The sequence below is a fragment of the Lepisma saccharinum genome, chromosome 14 (assembly GCF_977018435.1).
Source record: "Lepisma saccharinum chromosome 14, izLepSacc3.1, whole genome shotgun sequence".
Classification (NCBI taxonomy): Eukaryota; Metazoa; Arthropoda; class Insecta; order Zygentoma; family Lepismatidae; genus Lepisma; species Lepisma saccharinum.
In genome coordinates this window covers 70,863,061-70,885,766 of record NC_139242.1, presented here as the reverse complement: position 1 = coordinate 70,885,766, position 22,706 = coordinate 70,863,061, and the positions used below count along the sequence as shown (strand labels likewise).

The window sequence follows — 22,706 nt, the reverse complement described above, 5'->3', positions numbered from 1 at the left end:
TAATTTAATAAAGTTACCATCTGTGCATAATCAAATCAAATCAACTCTGTACTATGAAGAGACGTAGAGAATGTGGGGTTAACCCTAGTGAGACCCAGGGGGTAATATTTCTCTCAATCCCGGATAAAGTTTTCAACATACTGTACTGTCGCTCTCAGTGCTTTTGGTCTAGTGTCACTAGTTGTATCATCAAGGCCACTATTGCATCAGCCATTCTGCTACATGTGTTGAAACTCCCTCCAGGTCTGAGAAACCCAGCCCATCCACTCGCGTAGGTTTTTTTTTTGTGAGTTTTGCAAAATAGACATTGTTCTTAGCCCGTTTGTTTCGTACGTTTTGTTAGTCGTATTTTGTAAACATTGTGTGCTGTAATCTGTGTTTACGAGATAAGTTTTCTCGAAAAATGGCACGTCACCTGACAGAAGAAAAAATTGATGAACTTTTGGAGAGTAACTTTTGGTGAATAAAGTAACGTAAGCAGATGGGTTGGGTCTCACAGACCCAAAATGAATTTTTAAGTTCAGAGGTACTAAAAACCTTATTTTATTAAAATATATATTCTAAAACAATATTATCCTCTAATTTATACACTTGTAAAACTTGTAAACTTTGAAATAAAGTATTTATAACCTCTGAACCGAATATTTCACTTTGGGTCTGAGAGACCCAACCAGTCCTGCTAACGTCACTCATCCGTTCTAGGGTTAAGGCTACATGAATTCTCAATCACTACCAGAATGATGGCGATATACTTTGTACAGCCCAAACTTTCTTTACTCCATACTTAATTGTATTCACTGTGTGTGAATGTCCGAAACATTACATTGTATCATCGAGATTAGTCAAAAGTGGCAGAAAGGCAATAACATAATAAAAAAAACATTGTTGAAGTAGCGATTTCAACAGAAAGTATTCATAGGTATGAACGTTAATATCTTTGTAGTGTTTTGAATTTGAGATATGTTACTACAGGGTGTTTCTTTTCAATTCATGCTTGTCCTCCTTGCTCCATCCTCTCAATGTACTAGTATAAACACAACATCCTATTTTGGAAGAATGTAATTAATTAGATATACAGGGTGGCATGGGAACCGGACAAATTTAAAAAAGTCACTACAAAGTTAATTTTTGCTGGAAAAAAATATTTACAGAGATATATAGTGAAGATCATAGCATTTTATGCTATTCATGTGCGAAAAATTACATCGGCCAAATGGCGTCCATTTTCGCGGATGCAACTTTGAAGGCGATCATGGAAATTGGCTCCACTTTCTGCAGCATATATCTGTCGATTTCCTACAGCGCACCACATGGTCACTTTTTGCCTGTGGAGGGGTTTCTGGTGGAGTTGTCGGGGATTTACCATCCCAGTAGCGACAGTTCTGTTTATTTACTGAACCATTTAGGTGGAAGTCAGCTTCATCACTCATCAACAACACCATGTCTTCATTCTCCACATAACTTGTAAACATTCCAACACAAAATAAAACTGCTAGTAACTACTAGTAACGGAACATTTGAATGTCTATCATAAAATGCTATGATCTTCACTATACATTTCTGTAAATAATTTTTTTCCAGCAAAAATGAACTTTGTAGCGACTTTTTCAAATTCGTCTGATTCCTGTGCCCAACCCTTTAACACCCTTTATAACATTTTAGAAAATGAGGTATAATGAAATCACTTAACAAAAAGTGTATTGTTTCTTAGGGAGATTTCACACCAAAGTGACAAGTCACATGTGTTGCTTTTCACTTGAGGATACACCAATCAAATATGGACTTGTTCACCTGTTACGTTACTGCAGTTAGAAATGTTTCTGTTGATTGGCCTGTTAACAAGTGACACATGTTATGGTATTAAGGTGTGATGGATTCCTTGAACTTAATACTAGCATTGTCAGGACATATATCTAAAATTAGGTGAGGGAAGGAACTAGATAAAATGCTAAGAGATCAGAGGCATGAACTTCATTTAAATATTTGGGAGCCAAGAATGGCAATATTTTTTTTTTATGCATAATGTATATACTACTTGAGGAATTTTGCCTTGCCCCCATATCTATGGTATGAAAATGACAAGGCAATAGCAAACTCTGATCCTAAAATGGATCTGTGACACCGGTAACAGGTTTATGTTGTATGCTTATCCTCTCTTTTTGCATGAAATACTAATAGGTAAACTTTTTCTTATTTCCCAGGTTGACTTCCTTTTTAAACATCTTCTCTATTGTGCACTTTGTTTCTCTTGTTGCAGTTCCCTTACTCCAACCTGGTTATAGTGTAGCCACTAACTCTCATGGGATGGCCTTGCTCTGACAGGAGGTAGGGCAGGCTTCCCTCATGTTTCCTTTTCACCTGGATGTAGTTTTCTGCACACCCTGTAGCTTATGTTTACGGAGGGGGAATTCTGTTAGAGTAGCACAAATTCGAAGCACTTGCTCTTTTAGGTAGATAGATACACCGTGGCACAAAATTTTAGTTACAGTGAGAAGTCAGCTTGTTACCATACTTTTTTTTTCTAAGTTGCTCTTCTCACGAAAGAATAGTAAAAGGTAAATAATAATAGAAGAAAATTATATCTCAACACTGAAAAATTATTGTGTATTTAATCTTTTTGGGTGCTTTTGTGAAATTATTAACTTATTGTCATTATATATAGTGGTGATAATTAAAAAATATGATCACTGCTGTTCTTTTATTGATGGTGATGGATTGTTGTGTATGGTGTGAACTAATTTTAAGATTTAGTTGAGTAGCACTGGAGGGAGGCAGGGGATAAATGCCCCCTACAAATTAGCAATTACTTTCCTACATTTATGGAAATTACCCTGGCAGTTTAGCAGAAAACTTGAGTATATCGGAGCATTTGACAATAAAAAAAATATTTGAATATTCAGATTAATAATATTTTACACCAAGAATCGTGATAAAAGGTGACCATATGTGTAATTTTTGGAATTCTATTCTTCCTCCATCGTGCACTTCCTGACTACCATGACATCTTAGGTAACACTATTTCCATTGTCAGACAAAATATTCGTGGATCTAATTCTCATGAAAAATACATTTCTGAATATAATTCATACCAACATACTGGTTGACTTTAGAATTGAACCGATTTTAATCGATATCTCAAAAAAATATGCTATTCTTGAAAAAGAATGGCAGTTTTTTTTAAAAGATAGGATTGTGACTTGTATGTTAGATATTTTCTAGCAAACTTTATTTTTATGTTTATTATTTTATTTTTGCACCACCAGTTCCAATTAACATACAGAGTCCACTTTAAGTATAGGATCAGTCCTGATTAGCCTTTCTGTGTGTAAAGTGGACATTAAAAACTCAAATTCAAAAATCAGAGCACTTGCAGATATTTACAGTTATGTTCATAAAGAGGTACAAACATAAAGTGGAAAATTTTAATGAGATTTTTAATATGAAAAATAATATAGTGATGTAAAACTTAGAATCATTTAAATAGTGAAATTTCTTTACTGTCAATCGTGAACGACTGACAAATATCCATGTGCAAGAAATGCTACCATTAGAAAGCATCTAACAACAAACACTGCTTTGAATAATGTCACTATCAACAGGCTTGTGTAGACTAGGAATACTAGTTTCGATCACTTACATATTCTAAAAATAGATATAACAATCAATTCAGAATTGTTAGATTTTTAACTCGCTTTGCAAGACATGTGTGAAAGATATAAAAATATGAATGTCCAACTATCATGTGTATCAAGCATTAAAATATATACAGATTCATATAACATATTAATTGTATGAAAATACAAATTTGAATGAACATAAGTGAAACTATAGTAAGCATTATTTCCAGGCAAATAGCCAGGTGGAGAGTTCTGGGGGCTGAATCCTACAAATATCTAAATTAAATAGTGTTGATAATTAATTTTACTTCCTTAGTAGGATTAAATATCTTGTATAATAAGTTGTAATATTCTCAGAAATCCATCTTCAGGAATTTATCCCCCCACTTTTTCACCTTTAGATGGCTGCTGCTGATAACAGATGAGCCCTCTTTGAGATAAAATTCTGGCTAGGGATTTCATTATTTACATTTTTTTTTTTTTACCGTTTATTTATTTAATTCATTATAAAGCAAAAAGAAACATCACAGTCTACATTATGTAACTTACATATGTTGAAATACAGTTTCTACAAGAATGAGAAAAATGTTGGTAACATTTAAGAGTTATGCTTTCTACATTATACTGTTGTTTGAAATAACATAAATCTGACAATGTTTAGTAAAGGCAGTGTAAAATTAGGAACATTATCAACATTCCCCATGGCGGAGTAGTTAGCACATCGTGCTACAATGCCGGGGGTCCCGGATTCAAATCCTGGCCTGGCCAGGATGTTTGTGAGTGTCTAGCACTCATCCCCATCTTTGCAAATTTGCCAAAAGTGGCACAAAAAAACCAAGTAAAATAAAGCAAATCAATCAATATAAGGACTAGTTCTAAGACATGCATTTCCTTCACAGTGCCTTGTTATTCCATTGTCCAACATAATACAACAAGGGGAATGATAATATAGTCAACAATACCATGATGGACACAATACCAATCCACTTAATGATAATGAGTAATATATATATATATATATATATATATATATATAATGAAATTTGAATAGTGTTAATATTTCTAGTGTCAGTAATTTTTAATATCAGATTTGCACCTTTGGAAGAATAGGCCCATAATGATTATACTTTACCACTAACTCTGTTCTGTAATGCTAAATACCAGCAGAGAGGAACAGTGAATTCCATAATTTAAAAAAGATTAATTTTGTTTTTAGCGAATATGTATTATAATTAAGAGAATTAAGGTGTGATTACTTTCTAATTTAATTCTACATTTAGCATGGTCTAATATTGAAAGTAGTTTTTGCAGTACCAGCACATTTCAGTCATCAAGTTTCAGACCTGTGCTAAACCCCTCTTTGCTCCATTGTAGATTTTTTTGTTTCCATCTTTCAAAATTACTTCCATAGTATTCCTTCTTTTTCTTGCCAGAAGGTACAATGAAGTGTAGAACACTACATGTGTTCATGTACATACAGAACAAGGAATTCAATTTTCTCCAAATAATTCTTCCTTTCGTCAAAACATTGATACCAATTTTCACATTTGTAAAATTCATACAGGTAAATATATTTTCCAAAGCCATTGAATAGTACATACATTACAGGGGTATATCCAGAATTTTCCATCTGAGGAAGTAACGCTAAATTTAGAGCCAAAATGACCATATATTGGGGCTTTGTGGAAAAGTTTGGGATACATTACAGGAATGTTGATAAATCACTCTCTGTGTATTGGGTAGAAGTGGACATTAAAAGTTACTGAGGAATGAGTAGAGTGTTAAAATGAGAAATTTATAATAATAATCCAGTGAAAAATATTACTTGTGTGTGCAATGCAAGGTTACTTGCATGTGCATGTATTTATATGCACAGTCACAATTATCTTTATTAGGGATGGGTAGATTAATTGGTACTCTGTGGATATCAGCCAGTGTGGGAATAATAGATTTATTGGTAAAATTACCAATAATTTTACCGATCCTATGTATCTATAAATAGCTTGCAATTAGTGCAGAATTCTGCCATTCAGATATTTTTATGAACATAAATTGACATTTATATGCACTCGCTTTATAAAATAAATGTCGAAATATGCAGTTTATTTTTCAATGGAAAAATCCAATGTAGTCACTTGGTTACACACATTAATTAAGGAGGTTAATGTACCATTCATGTTATTTAAGGAATTTTATATGGGATTAGTACAATATGGGTTATCGCTCTCAGTAAATCAGTATCGACAAAAATTTCATATTGATCCATCTCTATCCTGTACATTCTGCTGTGAAATTTCTGAAAAATAGAGGTAGTTTTCAGATCCTCCTGGTAACCTTTGACCCCCCAAGAGATTGATTCTAGTTGTGGGTCTGCCAAGTGGCAGAATAGGAGGACTTACACTTGGGTCAATGATATTCTAAAAGTTCCTCTTTCCCTGAGTGATGATGCTATTTACGGGCTGCATATGAAAAAGACCCTTTACTGTCACAATTATGCCATTGATATGGTTGTTTGGAATACAAGAACAAAATATACATGTATACAGGGTGTTCACCTTACTGTCAACTAAATTATAAATATTTTATAATTATTAGTTCAAGTGTGGTAATTTGTGCCACATTGGTTATTGCTACTGTCACCAGATGGTAGAAGTTGTTCTTAGCAACTTGTGAAATGGTTTCATCCAGTTAGCATATTCTGAAACTTTTGCCAGGTTTTCTGAAACAATTGTTATTTATTTTCTATTAATTAGATATAATGGAAATAAAATACCAATGCAGGCATGCAAACAAAAACAGAAATCCAATAACTTCAAATTTTCCGGTATGTTCCAAATATAGGCGAAGGTCACTTTTATTAGCACTTATTGCAACTTACACTATCCATTGTTCCAAAATTGTAAGTGTTAATGTCCACAGTATACTTTTAAGCTGAACATTTTGTAATTTTTATGCAAATTTCTCAATATATTGTTTTTATTTTTAATCGAGTGCTTATTAAATTCATTTGGTTACATGCATATACACTACCAGTAATAGTAAAATCTATAGCATTACTGCAAAAATTTGATACATCTGAACAATTTTATGAAAAAAATGGATTTTGTGTTTGTTTGAGATATAATTTTTTTCTGTTACTTTAGAAGAAGCCAGACTTATTCTTAATATAATTAAATTATAATTATTACTACCTAAATCTCAAGTTTAATTCATCTTACAGCACACAAGGAAGGTCATTTCAGTGTAATTATCCTGCCCAACCTTACTTCACAGTGTCAAAGCAAAACCATCTGAAATAAGATACAATTTTTTAATATTAGATAGTAAATATATTATAAAAACAAAAACAAAATATTTTTGTGTCTTTTTTGTTTTAGAATGACATGACATGTAGATTAGAAAAACAACATTATGTTTATACTGTACTTTGATAATAATAAATATTAGAACACTGGTTTATCGAATCTCTCAGATCTATCTCACATGATTGTGTATATTAATATTCTTTTCACAATATTTTTTTTAAAATAAATATTTGTCAATTAAAATATTTTTTTGGATTTTTTGTATATTAAGAATTACATTTTTCTCATTTTAAATGCATCTTTAGGGGAGAGTTTTTATATATTAAATGAGGGTTCTCAAAGAAAAGACAATAAAATAGAAATAAATAAAAGTTGCAATAACATTAGCAGTTGTAAAATCTAATTAATATTCAACCTCGAAGCTGATAGATAAGTTTTAAGAAATAGGGGTGGATTTATTTCTATGAGATAAGTAAGATAAAAGGACAGAAGTGGAAAGGCAACATAGATTAATAATACTCATGGATAAATAATATAATTAATATTATTAAGAAAACTTTTTGTTTCCTCAATGGATAAAATTAGGCTAAAATTTTTGCACGTGCAATGGTTGTACCAGACTTTCTATTGTCATTTGTTGAATGGACTGAATCTTCCAGGCAAACTTTTCATCTTCCAGACTCCTTGACATCCATTTTGGAGATAATGACAGTGTTTTAACAAATGTTTGTAACTTTTTACATGGTTTCTGAGTAAGTTTTTAGTCCTTACATTTTAAACATATTGTGTATACCATCTGAAGGTCTTTTACAACCTTGCACTTTAACCTTTTTTATGTTTTTTTTTTACATTTCCTTTTTAATTTGCAGGTAATGATTTTAGATAAGAGCCATTCCATGTGAAAGTGGACAAACAAGGTTAATTTTAATTTTTATTCAGTGTCACTTACAAAATGAAATTAAAGCGAGAACTATGCAGAATTTGGATTTATTAATACAAACATCAGTTTGTTGGCTTTTAAATGACATATTGTTTAAAACCTATTACTTTTTATAGTAGAAGTGAGATTTTATCTGTGGTGTTTACACTTAATTTAGTATAATTATGATATACTATTATACTGTAAGAAAACTAAATTAATTCTAATTTTATTCTAATTGTCTCGTTTATTGTTTCTGTACCTTAATCTCTGAAGTAGCCTACTTCATTTCTGACACAAACCTGAGTTTAAAGAATCTATTTATGGTAATTTTCATCGCCTTTGGATTGTTCCATAACCCTACAAAATAAATAATGTACATGGTGTTACACCCATCGTAGGAAAAAAATGTTTATAATAAAAGTATGTAGTAATATTTTTAGAAACTAAAAGCATCTAAATGTAGAGTAAAGTTTGCTTTGTGAAAATAAAATTAAAATGTTTCAGTAAATACATATATTTCACAAAGTTTTCTGAAAGACTGATGAAGGTCCTAAAGTAAAGTTGCAGAAGTGTCATACCCATCACAATTACAAAAAATGTATTTTGCGTAGCTGAAAATTGAAATGAGGAATATTCTGAAATTAAATAGCTTTCATCAAGGAAAATGAAATTAAATGAATTGATAGAGTTACATATTTGAAGGTGATAAGAAAATAATTAAAAAATGAATGTAAATTTGTCTGAATGTCACACCCGTCACAATGGACTTGCCCATAAGGAGATTTTTCTTTGTATACTTTGAAGAGTGCAAAATGTCCATATGTGCTGATGCACCCAGAAATTTTAACTCATTCATTCACATATCATAAAATAAAAAGAAGTATTTTGATATTCATATTTTTACCTCATGATACAAACAAAATTCAAATTCCCAACATATTCCACAAAATTTACCCATTACGTTTTAACAGGGAGGGCTAACAAGTATACCAACCTGATTTTGAGGGACCCTGTGGCCCAATCGGAATCACCCTTGCTCCTGCCCTTGATAATAATATAAGCACAAGACAGTGTGTTTTTTAAAACAACCCTATGAACCATTTACAAAAATTTAAGTTGATATTCTTTTGGTATAAAACTTTTTTGGCTAATAAGGCTAGTTTATAACTATTGGAACAAACTAATTAAAATTTTTATAATATGAAAACCTACAATTATGTAGTTTTTAAAATCTGAATAAACCAGTGTTCTAGTATTTACTTACAATAACTATTTTTATTAACAATACCTACGAGGGTCATCCAGAAAATAAAGATCGTTTGGTTATACAAAATTAAAAACACAATATTTATTGGAAAAACAATTCTGTTAGATACCTGAAGCTTCCTTCACTTCTCTACATAATCACCTCCTACATTTAAACATTTGTCGTATGGGCACGAGCTTCAGAATTCCCGTGTTATACTCTTCTGCCGCCAGTTCATTAAGCCAGGTGGTCACTGCATTCAAACAAGGATCGTAAAGGTGTTCTTTTGGTGGATTTCATGCCAAAAGGCACTACGATCAATGCAAATCGTTATTGTGAGACTCTAAGAAAACTACGGCGAGCCATCCAAAACAGGAGGCGAGGAATGCTTTCTGGAGGAATTGTGCTTCTGCACAACAATGCCCGCCCTCACATTGCTGGTGCAACTCAAGAATTGCTGGATCAATTTGGATGGGAAATTTTTGATCATCCAACCTATAGTCGGAACTTGCTCCTAGCGATTTCCACCTTTTCCCTAAGCTGAAAGAGTTTCTGGGCGGTAAACGTTTTGGAAGTGATGAAGAGTTGGAGAATGCAGTGACCTGGCTTAATGAACTTTCAGCAGAAGAGTATAACATGGGAATTCTGAAGCTCGTGCCCAGATACGACAAATGTTTAAATGTAGGAGCTGATTATGTAGAGAACTGAAGGAAGCTTCAGGTATCTAACAGAATTGTTTTTTTCCAATAAATATTGTGTTTTTCATTTTGTATAACCAAACGGTCTTTATTTTTTAGATGACCCTCGTATTAATTGAACTTTAAAAATATAATGCTAATAATATAGAGTTGGAAAGATTATCTTCAACTAAGTTCTAATCAAGAATCAAAACAGATATAAATTCAAGACATAATTTTCACTAGAGCTGCTAATAGCCTATGGTATCAGTTGACATTGATTGAATTCATTTTAACTTGATGTTCATTATTTTGTAAGGCTCGTTTAGTAAAATATAATTCAATATTCAGTTGTGACTTTGTCATGTTTTGTGATTTTAATGCATGTAATTTTTAAATTTAAGTAAGCCAATGAATATGAAGTAAGTTTTCAACGCAATTTGCACTGACGGCACAAATTCTATGATAAAGTTTTGAAGCACAAAAATATTGGAGTTAGTGACTTAGTAATCTTATTCTTGAAAACTATGTAGAAAAAAATATTATCAAAGAATAGGGATAGACAAAAATACCAACTTAGTGCATTAGTAGGGTCCACAACAGACTCCTAGCTAACTGCTAAGTGTTGCATGCCAGAAATTAGAGAGTGAAAAAACAAGAAATTTCCAAATGCATGAAATATGGAAAACAGACGACATTATTATCATTATTTTCATTATCATCTCTAATAAATGTCCCACAAATTGCACTAAATCACTTAGATCACAGCGTTATTGAAATATTAAAACTCGATGTGCATGTTTTTGGGAAAAGGGTGAAATTTTCTTGTTCAGTGCAGAATGAAATATATATCATAAAATATACATATTTTCTAATGTCACTGATTGTTATGATGTTTAGACTTGACTGTTGTTTTGATTTCTTTAAAATTGTGATCATTCAAAGTATATTTGAAAATATATTTAACATTGTAGAATCACACAGACACACTAACGCAATATGCAGCATGAAGAAAGAAATTATTCTCTAAATAGATTATTAATATGCTTTTGTTTCTAAAAATTCATGTAAAGTTACAAACTTCATCATTATTTTGCACATTTTTATACACATCAATTGATCCCTAAAATGTAAATATGTAAAATAATAATTTAACAATGAATAACTTCTTCATGAGTTTATGTGGAAAGTTATGAGGCAAAGAATTCTCCAGTAACCACATTAGTCAACACAAATTTACTGAACAGCAAGAAACGCTAACAGTAACTTTATTGCCTTGTTCTCTTACAAAGATTGAGATTGAGTTGGTGTTTTTAGTCCACTTTATGCACTGTAAGGCTAATCGGGACTGGACATACAGTTTAAAGTGGGATCCGAACCAATGTGCCTCCACTGGGAAACTAACCCAGGACCACTTGATTACAAGGTGATGACGCTACCACTGTGCCATCGGGGAGGCCCTTGTTCTTTTACAAAGGGGTATTTGGGCTTGCCATGAGTTAACAGCTAATGATAAAAAGGGTCGTTCAAATTGATTAGTATATTCCATATCTGTATTTCTAACTTAGTATACTTTCCAATGCACTCTACATTAAGCACTGCAAATCCAGATAACTTTTTGGTAGTGAGGTAGGGTATTTTGCTCAAGACACTCTACTAATGAAATTCCACTGACTTATTTGTGTTCCCAGTCCAATCTTGTATAGTGGTCAAATATCAAACACCACAGGTATATATTTCTACACAGACTCATGCACACGCTCGTTAATGTTTCATACATATTTTGTGTGTTATTTGTGTTTTCATTCTTAGAGAAGAAAATATTGTTTATTTTATTTGCAGGGAAAGCTGCAAGGTTGACACACCATTTGTGAAGACATATGCTACTCTTGGATATTTATAACCTTTTTACCAATGCCTCAAAAATATAAAAAAAAGGAAATTAATCTGTTTCTACAGGATTTGCAGTGCAGTGATAAAATTAGTTTGTTTTTTTTCATATTTACAGAGATATAGGCACTTCCAGAAAAGTAATATAAGTATGTTGTCCATAAAAAACATTTAGCCCAAGAAAAGTCACTTGGAAACATACCTGAAGATAAAATTATATGTCTTCAAATTATTTCATAAATTTGAAAGGAGTTATTAGAAATATGGATCACAGGGTATTGTCGGTAAACATGTCATTTCTCATCTGCTTTACAGTCACAATCAAGAAAAAAATATTTGGTAAACTTTGAACACAAATATTATTGTGTAATGTTTTTCACTATTGAACATTTTTCTGTCATACCACATGGTTGGAATTGTATTCAAAGAGTTTTACAGAAATGATAGTTATACAGTAAATGGCAGTTTGTATGGGACAGAATACTGACAATAATCTACAACAAACGTAGTAAAAGAAATATATTTGCATATTATTTACAACAATATACATATTGCATCCTTTAGTATGTTGCTGAATTCCAAATGTAAAATAGTATTAAGTAATTTTGAAAAATTTTAACATTCAAAAATACAATACCATAGAGTATATTTATTGTAGAATGGTTTACAGTAAACCATATTAACTTGATTCACAACCTTCTTAAATAGATAAAATATGATGGCAAATTTGTGCACAAAGAGCCAGCCATCTTATGTATTTTTTTCCATTTTTGGTAAGAAATTGAGAGCACAACGTAAATACAGTTCATATAAGAAAAAAGTCTGTTAAGTCGTCCTTAATATCTGCCTGTCTAGACCAGATTCAACTTTCCAGTTGTACGCACAGTCTTGGGTCAGCACTAAAATGTTTAATCTCTTCCTGGAGCGTAAATCCACGACCACTCAAACGGTAGGCCAGATCTGTAATAATTCAGCTACTTGGAAGCCCACAGCATGTATGAAGCATATGTTAAGCTTATTTGCAATCATCACCTTTACTGCATCTCTCTACAATGTAAAAGATTTGTTACAAGATTAGTATAGTATGACAACATGAATTCAAATGTTTGAAATACCATACGTGTTACCTTGTGGAAGCCTATATACACAGCTCTGATCATTGTTGTTATTCTATGAGTAAGACATGTGAAAATATGCTTCAGCATAGAATTCAATATGTATTATGCCTCGAAAGAAAGCTTGCATATTGTATTAAATTCATTGTCTGCATAGTAAGTGGATGCTAAATTTTCCATGCAAAAAAATTAGCAAACATGAAGTGTTTTGCTAATTTTTTACCTATATTCATTGGGACATGATAAACACTTCGAATATATTTAAAAATTATGGTCCTGCCATTGAATCAATTATATTTTTGATCTTATTTCTAAATTATTTTTTTTTTGTCTTTTCCAGTGATCAATGACAGATAAGGTTAGAAATTATAAAAAAAATGCAAAATGAATATGAGCATTAAATAAAAATAATGATATCTTCCCCTAAAGTGTAAACCAGTGATGATAATACCTCAATAACGTGAGTTCTTTGATACATTTAAAATATATATGATTAGCATGACAACTTCATGTTAATATTGTATGGTGCAGGTTTCATACAGAAAGTTGGGCAAGGTTATTAAAAGATCCATCAAGTCAGAGCAGCCTTAATCTTGAAGTAAGCTATCAATCCTGAGCCCTTGTAATAGCACTTACTTGATGGAGGCTGCATTGTTACTTTGTGGATCTGTGATGGGTTATGGAAAGCTGTTTAGTAAGCCACATATGGTTGAAGCAGGATTCATCAATGTCATGACTATACTGTTAACAACAAACAAAGTTTAATACAAAAAATAGTTATTTTTAGATACAAAATTATAAGTTGGTAGTCAGTAAATGCACTACCAATTAGACATGAAAATTAAAAGTAGGTTACTATTCCCTGAAAAATCTTGCAACTAGATAAAACTCTTCAACGGTAGACATTATTAGGTGTTTATGAATATAAGCATATTTAATCTATGTTTTATGTGTAATTATCTCCATATAGATAAATACATGTATTAAATAAATGTATATCTGTGTGTGTGTGTTAACATTCAAGAAAATATCTGCTGTTGAAGAAGTAATAACATTTGTTATTTGTTAACGTCTGACTTTGATGCCATTTTTGTGTAGTGAGTATTAATGAATATGCAGTCGTATCATTCATTGTAGTGGTTTTGGAATCAACTGATTGTGTTTTGTATGGTTCCAGTTGGATATATCTAAAATCATCTACATGCTACTGAGAAATGCAAATAATCATTGGTTCATGGCTGAAAATAAAGTCCACAGTATCCTGTGGTTAACAAAAAGTAATATTAGAGTGATTTCATGTTTCATTTTTCAATATACAGAATGACAGTACTTATAATCCATAGATGCGCTACGTAGCATCAGCTTCAATAAAGCAACTTTACATTTGAGAAACAGCAAAACGTATGTCCAGTTACTTCAATTATACATACACAAAGTAAATTTAAGAGAAAAACTACAGACATAAATAAGAAAATCTTAAGTCAAACAACTGCAGTTAGTTATCATATTTTGTATATGAATTCAAAAACTCTTCTAATGGATATTGAAACAGTGTCCTAAATAAAGGATACATTCTTATTTAGTAGTTTGTATTTGTGATTTCACTCTACTATTCAACAACAAGTATTTATAGTTTAAGAAGGATTTAATAATAAAATGCAATTCATCTGGGTTTGATATTTAGTGGAGGCACACTTTAAACTGTAGGTCCAGTTCCAGTCTTACTGTGCATAAAAGAGGACTTTAAACACAAACTACCCAATCCAGTCACATTGACATTTGAAAATAAGCATATATTTTCATAATTAAAAAAGTCTTAGCTCTGACATGTAGAAATATCATGCAAATTGTTATTCTTATACTATTAATAATGCAACATTTCTAAATAATTTTATTCATGATCATTTTCAATTTGCTTGCATTTTACAGAAGCAATTTTCACACTTTATTTCTCAGTAATGCGTCTCCAATCAACAGAAACCTTGGGAAAATGTTAAAATATTGTTCAGAATTTACACTACATATTAATTTCTAACCTTCATGCTACAAATTAAAGTTTCATGTAAGTCAAAAAAGATAGAGCATGCCATATCTTACATTTGTTCAATATACAATGAAGAAAATGTGGAGAAAACTTGCTGAAATATTCAGATTCTATTTCCGCCTTTTGTAAGATCAGTAGGAAAGGATTTTTTTTCAGATAATCGCTGAAATAAATGGAAGCTTTTTCTTATTGTATGTTTGTTAATAAAAATAAAGTAACAGTTTAAAATTTCGTAACAATAAAATTCAATTTCATCTGTGTTTTCTTAGATAACAGTAATTAATTTATTCACTCAACAATCAAATATCTACAAATCTGCTTACATTTTCAAAAAATTGAAGAAAAATCCCTTAACTATTTGATCTTCTTGCATTATTACTGCAGAGTTAGTTTTATAATGCAATTATTTTACATATATTTTCTTTACTATGTTAAATCGAAGAGGTTGAATTACAATATTTATGTTTAACTTAAAAATGAAGTCGATATTTAGGCATAATTTAAATAATGTTTTTTTAGAAACATCTTTAAAAGAAATCATTAAATAAATTTAAGATTCTGATAGTTGTTACAAAAATTCTTCTGGTAAGTGAAATTCTATTTACCGATTTTTTATTTGCAATAATACATTTTATGGGATTTAATGCTCCAAAATTCTAAGATTGAAGGTAAAAATTGGCAGTTTATCAGCTATTTTATGGATAAGTTTTAAACTGTTACAAATGATTCTACGTTTATGATGTCCCAAATAATATAAGCTTGAAAAATATAGCAACAAGATCTGATGAGTAACTAAGCAAGTAACTTAATCTAACTAATGCACTTCTGTTTTTTCAATATGGAGTAGTTTAAGTATGAATTTACCATAGTTCCAAACTTTATACCTAGATCTTTATGATTTTAATTACATGCAAATATTAGAATTTCAGTGTATAATTTATTCCTGAAATTATCTATTAATTATGCCTAGCTTTGATCAAGAGAAGTGATCAATTGGTATAAAGGAACTACAAGGTTGATATCTGTATAAATCATAGATATCTTAGTGTGTGTGTATATATATATATAAACACAAAAATAGAACCAGATCAACTGCTTTGAGTCTTGTAGAAATATGTCCAAAAGTACAAAGAGTATTTGTAGAAAGTAAAAAACAATTTAAAATCTGATATAGTATTTATTATCTACATAAAATATAAACATACTGTAGGTTGTTTTTCTTTGAAGTAAGGGTAGACAATTAAACTGAACTTTTAACCACATGTAAACCATATTATTTTTCATAGATTTTAAATGCTGCAGAATAACTGATAGTGATGATACATAAATGGCTGTGAAATTCATGTCATATAGAGCCCTGAACTACAGCCTTTGTGCGTTTCCAACTAGTAGCTTTTCCTTCAATGTAACTCCTCCTTATACTTGTGTTGACTAGAATTGCTTATGCCCTCCCCCTCATTTTAGAGCAATTGTTACTAAAGGATGTTTTATGTGACTTTCAGATTTATTATTATTCATGTGACAGTTAATTAGAATGTTTTAACTGTGTTGTGTGATTATACAGTGCTACTTAACATTATATAATGATTGGTTCTAAATGGTGCACAACAAGAACTTGAATTAATTATAATTGAACTAAGAATATTATTAATAAACTCTAAACTATGTTCCCCAACATTGCAAATAATGTTTCACTGGGTGGTGTATGGTAAACGCATGTAATTCCAAACTGCTGTTATCTGGTTTTCAACATTATTAATGCATGGAAAGACATTTTGATGTCAGAATTACGTGCCATACAGTAAATATATAGACATTTGTGACTGTTACATTTTTATACCAATAATATATTTCTAGTAATTTCTGTTATTAAGGAACAGTTCTTCAATAATGAATTGTTCTTTTATAATGCTAGAACAATATATATGTACAGAGTATACATACAATTCACTAAAATAAAAGAAATTCTGATAGAATAGCGAAAACCTTAGGACAAAATACAGAATCACTGACTGCATATCCTGCAAAAGCAGATAATGTTTTTACTTTTTTTGCATATAATATGAATACGAATGCCAAACGTTACATGCTCCAATTTTGAACTAATTGATGTCTTTCATAATTTATAACAATAAAGGTATCATTGCACAAGGAAAATTTATAATAAATAGTTGTTGTTAATCTGAAATGTTTGACCTAACTGAATTTGTAATTTCTTAAGGATAAATAAATATCTTTCCTACATTGAACTTGATACAAGCTGGTCCTCCTCTGTAAACCAATGTGATAAACAATGTGTTAAGGGCAGAAATACAGCTGACAGAACTGTATGTATACATAATGTGAAATTGAACATATTTTCTCCATTTTAGTTATCAGAAAATAGTTATGATACATTCAATATTAAGTTATCCTGGTAGACACTTTTTACATTTTGAGCAAGTGATATTATTACATTTTTCTTTCAAAAATGAATAATGTACACTCCATATCGCATGTAAAAAAAAAGCTGTAACTGCTATGTATTCTTTCTGAAGTATCAGGGCGATTTGTTAAAATTCTTTCATACTTTTTAAAAGTTTTTAAACTCAATATTAATATTTTTTATTGATTTCTGTTCGTAAATCTATCTGGTTGAAAAATCCATGAAAAATTAAGTATATAAAATTTTCATTCATATAGTTGTTTTGTTTTCTATTTGTCATCTTTCAAACTTATGCACTTCAAACTGAATGTCTGGAGTTGCACATTTCCTTCTGCTATTAAGAGACGAAAATGCCTTTCTGTGTCATCAGAGCAGTTCTAAAATCAGTCATATACAAAATAATTTGTAACTTCAAGGTGTTTGATTTTATTGAGTGTTTTGGCATATTCCTTCAGAGGTTCTCTTTCTTGATATTAACAGAAAGTGCACCAATTAAAAGTTAAAATACCATTCTATTTAACACGGAGTCTTGTAAAATAAAACCATTATCTTGTCATCAAGAATTGGAACAAAATTAATGTTCAGCTGGAAAATAGAAAGTGCCTTTTGGTTTTTGAATACCAAAGAATTAATTGTCTTAGAGGCAAAAATTATGGGATTGGTTTGCAGTTGAGTTCCAGTTACTGATAAGAAGGGATTTCTCATGAAACAGTAGCAGATGTTGATTAAAGGCCTCAGATTACTATTTTCACTGTTTCAAGTTTTCTCCAACTTTAAACATTGTTCTGACAAAAAGCTTCTCCTGTTATTTAGATTTAAGGAATAGTTATTAGGTTATTAGATTTTCATAGTTATAGAATTTTTAAAACAAAAAAGGAGAAGTTGTATAGATATATATATATATAGATATACATATTGATATATGTATGTGCAGCTAACAAGTGAACACAAGATTTAGTGCTGGTATATAAAAGAGAAAACAAAAAAAAAAAAGTTTGTGTGTGCCATTTTCATCACATGTGCAAGCATTTTTGAACCAAAGCTTAGATAGCTAAATTGGAGAGATGGTCTAGAACACCAACATATTTGTAAATACTGGGTATACTGTAAAGATATCAAAGATATACATATATATTTTTTTTATTCTGGTTGGATAGGTTAGGTTCTGAATTTAAACCTTGGAATGTGGGGGGAAACGTTTGTTATTAGTGATACTACAAGTTATATTTTTTAAAGTATTGCCACACTACACAAGACTGTAATTTCAATATTTTCCCCCTCAGGGTTAGAAATCCACAAACTTGAATTTTCTGCATTCAGTTTTCCATCTCTCTAATATTAGTTTGTCTTGCTTTGATATGGTAGGGAAATTTTCTCCAGTGGACCAAATGCTTTTACGGTGTTTCTGGGATCTAACCTGATAGAAACCCCGTGTCACCTAAACAATCACCTTTGTTATCCATGTAATATCGCCCTCTTGCTTGTTGCCATAAACCAGCAAATAATTCTGTGATCTTCAGCTGAATTTTGAAGTTGTATGCACATGTGAACATGTGTTCAAAATCTGATGTTTGTTTTAAATATGTAAGAACTACATATATATACACATATGAGATAAGTTATTATAATAAATGGAGATACAGTGTCTTGGTTGGTTGTGTAATAATAAGATGATAAATCTGTTACTTCAGATTCTTGTGCATAATTAAAGGAGTTCATATATGTTAATTATGAAGAAGTATAGTTATTATATTAAGCAGAGAGAAAAATCAGTTCTTATATATAGATTTTTGGATGTAAATGACCAAAAGTTATCTCTTCTAGATCTATAAGGGGTGATGTAATGGTGTGAAATGCATAACATCTGAATGAGATTTGTTGTTTTAGCTGTTGTATGTTCGACACATTAAGGAAAAGAAATGATACCTGTTAATATTTTAAGTTGCATTTCCATTGTACAATAAATAAAACAGGTATTAACGTTCAGAGATTTCACACAAAAATTTGTTCAACATACTCACAATGTATTTTTTGAGATGCGAATATTTTGGTCCATCAGCATTTTTTGAATATATACTATTCCATTATTTTATTAAAGAATTTGAAAACAGTTATTGAAGTTTCTGCTACAGTAAAGAGAACAATGACTGTGTACGGTGGTGCAAAAAGTTCAAGTGCCACTGGATCCAATAGGGCGAACGTTACAAACCTTCCACTAAGAATGTAGTAAAAAATGCTGAAAAGTGTTAAAGTAGCTTCATATCGATGTAGATTTCTTGTTTCCGGACTCGGACAGGACAATTCATTACTTTATCATTATCTGCAAACTAATCTCTAGCAACTAGAGTTTTGATCTCAAATTAATTTTTACTTTTAGATCAAATTTATTCTACTCTCTTGTACCTAAAATCCAATATTTTGTATCTAGAGAATATTTTTATAAACAAAAGAAGTGTTGCAAAGTATCTTTTCATATCTTCATAAATTTACGTAAAAGCCCTGAGAAGTGCATCCATATTGCAACTTACTGAAATCCCATCTTCTACTCTGTCGTCACCAATACAAATCATATAATTCTTTTAATATCACATGATATGATCCTACAGACTTCAATTTATAGTGAATTTTAATCAAAATATAGGTTGCAAGGTAAGAAATTGTAATTTGAAGTAAGCCATAAACCAGTAAAAATATCACATTACATCTGTATATATAGAAAAAATAGAAAGCTTTGAACCTATTACTTGGCATTACTTGCTACGTAAAGTTCTTACTAATTGTCTCTGAAACCACAACCAAATTGTATATGTAATTAAGCTTTTAGCATGCCCTTTGTGGTTCCCATTTTTTTTTGTTGCCAATGATTTCTCAGTTCCTTAATCAAGTCTTGTGTTAAGATGCTGCTCTGTAGCAACAACAATGTTTTCGAAAATTTCTCTTCTTTTAAAGAACCACTATGATATTCGAAATTCTGAAAAGTTACGTCTTTTTCTTCTAGAGCATTCAAGTGAATGCTCATATTCTTTTATTTCACTTTTATCTCTGATAAAAAAAAAGACATATGTTGCCACCAAGGAGCGTTCTTTGGTTGCCACAAAATTATTGCAGATATCTAAACAATGATCGCAAACCATATGAAGATTCACTTCAATACTCTAGAAATCATTCTAAATGGATGTATTTCTTTAGAACTTGGAATATCATAGTGATTTTTTGAAAGGACGATTTTTAAAAAAAAAAATGATTTTGAAGGTCCAGCACAGCCTCAATGCGTTCATTTAGAGTCAATAAATGCATGAAAAGAAGATCACACAGTGGCTAATCAGTACTGTAAATGTGTCGTTATCATCATCAGCAACAACAACAACAAAAGAAAAATAATGCATATAAAAAAGTAATTTCACATACAGTTGTTATCTAGTATGAAACTTTTGTTGTATGAAACATAAGTCCTCTTCCAACTGTCTTTAAAAGGAAAGAAGTAATGAAAGTTCATGAACATTATGAGCAATATACAACTTCCATGTAGTGTTAAGTTAAATTATTATTTGGGTATGAAAAAGGTAAAGTGCTCCTCTGTGCTTATCACCATGCCATGAAGGCATATAGGGGGTGTGGGGGTAACGCCCCACACTTTCTTGATCCGGTCGTGAGAATATGTTAGAATATGCATGTTATCAGAAAGAATACCTATATTATGTATAAACAAATCTTTCGAATGTATTATCAAGAATAGTTATACTTATAACACTACAGCACCAGTTAAACATACATAATTTTACTTTCCATATTACATATTTTGATTCAATGGAACATTTTATATACACATACATCCCCATGCAGTAAGAAAATTAAGAATAGAAGTATATTTGATGTATCTCAGGTATGTTACATGGACAACAAAGATTAAAATAAATGATATAGTTCTTTAGGTTATTACCTAATTCCACTCTATATACGAACATATCCTTTTCTTTCTTTATAATTTCTGAAATGTAATAACAATTTGCTCATTAATGTAATGTGGACTGTTTCTCTCTCTCAGATGATTATCATAACTTAATATTATCACCATTACATTACTACCTATTACAATAGATAAACATTTCTCCCTGTACTGTCGTTATATCTTTCAAAAACTTGTTGTTCCTCTTTCTCTTTGTCTATTTCCTGTGTTCTATTTACTATCACCTCTATGTTGTTGTCCTTTCCTTCCATACCAGTATTTGATATTGTATAAGGATGTAAATAATTATATTGTTACACTTTGCAGGCCATAATAAAAGAATATTGTGTGTAAAGATATATCAATAGACATATTTGTTGATCAAGAAAATAAAAGCGAAAACTCTCTTCTACATGTGTGTGAAGTTGTTGTTATATAAGGTAATGAATGAATTCCAAAATTTTTGTAAAAAAATGTTGAAATGTGATTGTTGGAAAAAAAAGATTGGTGTTAACGATATGAGGAATAGTCTACTTACAAATCTTTCAATGAGTACTTCAATTGTGGGTTTCTCTGCTTGCGACATGCTACTTAAATATTATTTTTAACTAGTTATTGCACTCTATTTGATTACAACTGAAAATAAGTTCACTGTGTTTTTATGTGACTTAAAGAACTCTTCAGGTTACATTTATGTTCTTAATTTGATTATAACCTAAGGAACAAGCATTTAATGAATATACATTTGGTGAACTAAGGGGTTTAGTTTTGATAATCTAAGACAAAATTTTGCGAGCTGTGATAAAATGTTTGTTAGTACATAGTAGATTCTACAAATAGAAAGAATCACTTTATCTATACTGAAACGTAAGTAGACTATTTTTTTTTTTAATTTTTAACATGAAGTTGACCTTAGATTGTATCTAAGATTATTGTTGCTATGGTAAATTTTCTTGCAAGTTTCTCGAATGAAAGGAAAGGAAAATTTTTGCTAAAAGAAACTACCCCACTGTAAGTGCTTTCAGTTCTATTGTGTGTAGAGAAAGAAAATGGATTGTTCTACATGAAAGTGCTTCTGAAGTACACACTACCATGGTGACACTTTATGAATGAGAGTTCTGCACTAACAGAGACTGCATAACAAGAGAAGAACTCTGTCATTTGGAATTTTAACAGCCCAGCACAGCTTGTGTGTTCAGTAGACTTCAGAGATGTGTCAGTTTCCACAAATAGATCTTCCAGCGTATTACCACAGTTTACGATCTGTCTTTTACATGTACATACAGAATGTTAATTTATTGAGAGTGGTAGATTTTAGATGCAAACTAGCTGTACAAAGAGCTTTATGAGAATGACTAATAAAGTCTACTGTATTGATTTTAAAGGGTCCTTTTAATGAATAGACGAAATATGTGAAGTATGCATCACAATCAGTGATCAAATGTTTTCAAGAAAGGGTGCTGCTTTGTTGCCACTTATGGAGAGTACTGATTTCAGCAGTTTGTCAATATGACCTCAT

At 30.9% G+C, this 22,706-nt stretch overlaps 1 protein-coding gene across 5 annotated transcripts in view; it reads left to right on the top strand.

Moving 5' to 3' along the window:
- Nucleotides 1–22,571, top strand: part of LOC145999010 (regulator of G-protein signaling 9) — a 304,822-nt gene extending 282,251 nt beyond the window's left edge. The window contains exons 15-16 of one of the 5 annotated variants that reach the window (XM_083135883.1): nucleotides 2,258–2,325; nucleotides 11,610–22,571. In XM_083135883.1, the coding sequence (XP_082992009.1) occupies nucleotides 2,258–2,282 (25 nt within the window). In that variant the 3' untranslated portion in view covers nucleotides 2,283–2,325; nucleotides 11,610–22,571. Of the gene's footprint in view, nucleotides 1–2,257; nucleotides 2,326–7,791; nucleotides 7,814–11,609 lie in introns of those variants that run through there. The other 4 variants (XM_083135884.1, XM_083135882.1, XM_083135888.1 and 1 more) reach the window with 4 other exon arrangements.
- Nucleotides 22,572–22,706: the final 135 nt, after the last annotated feature.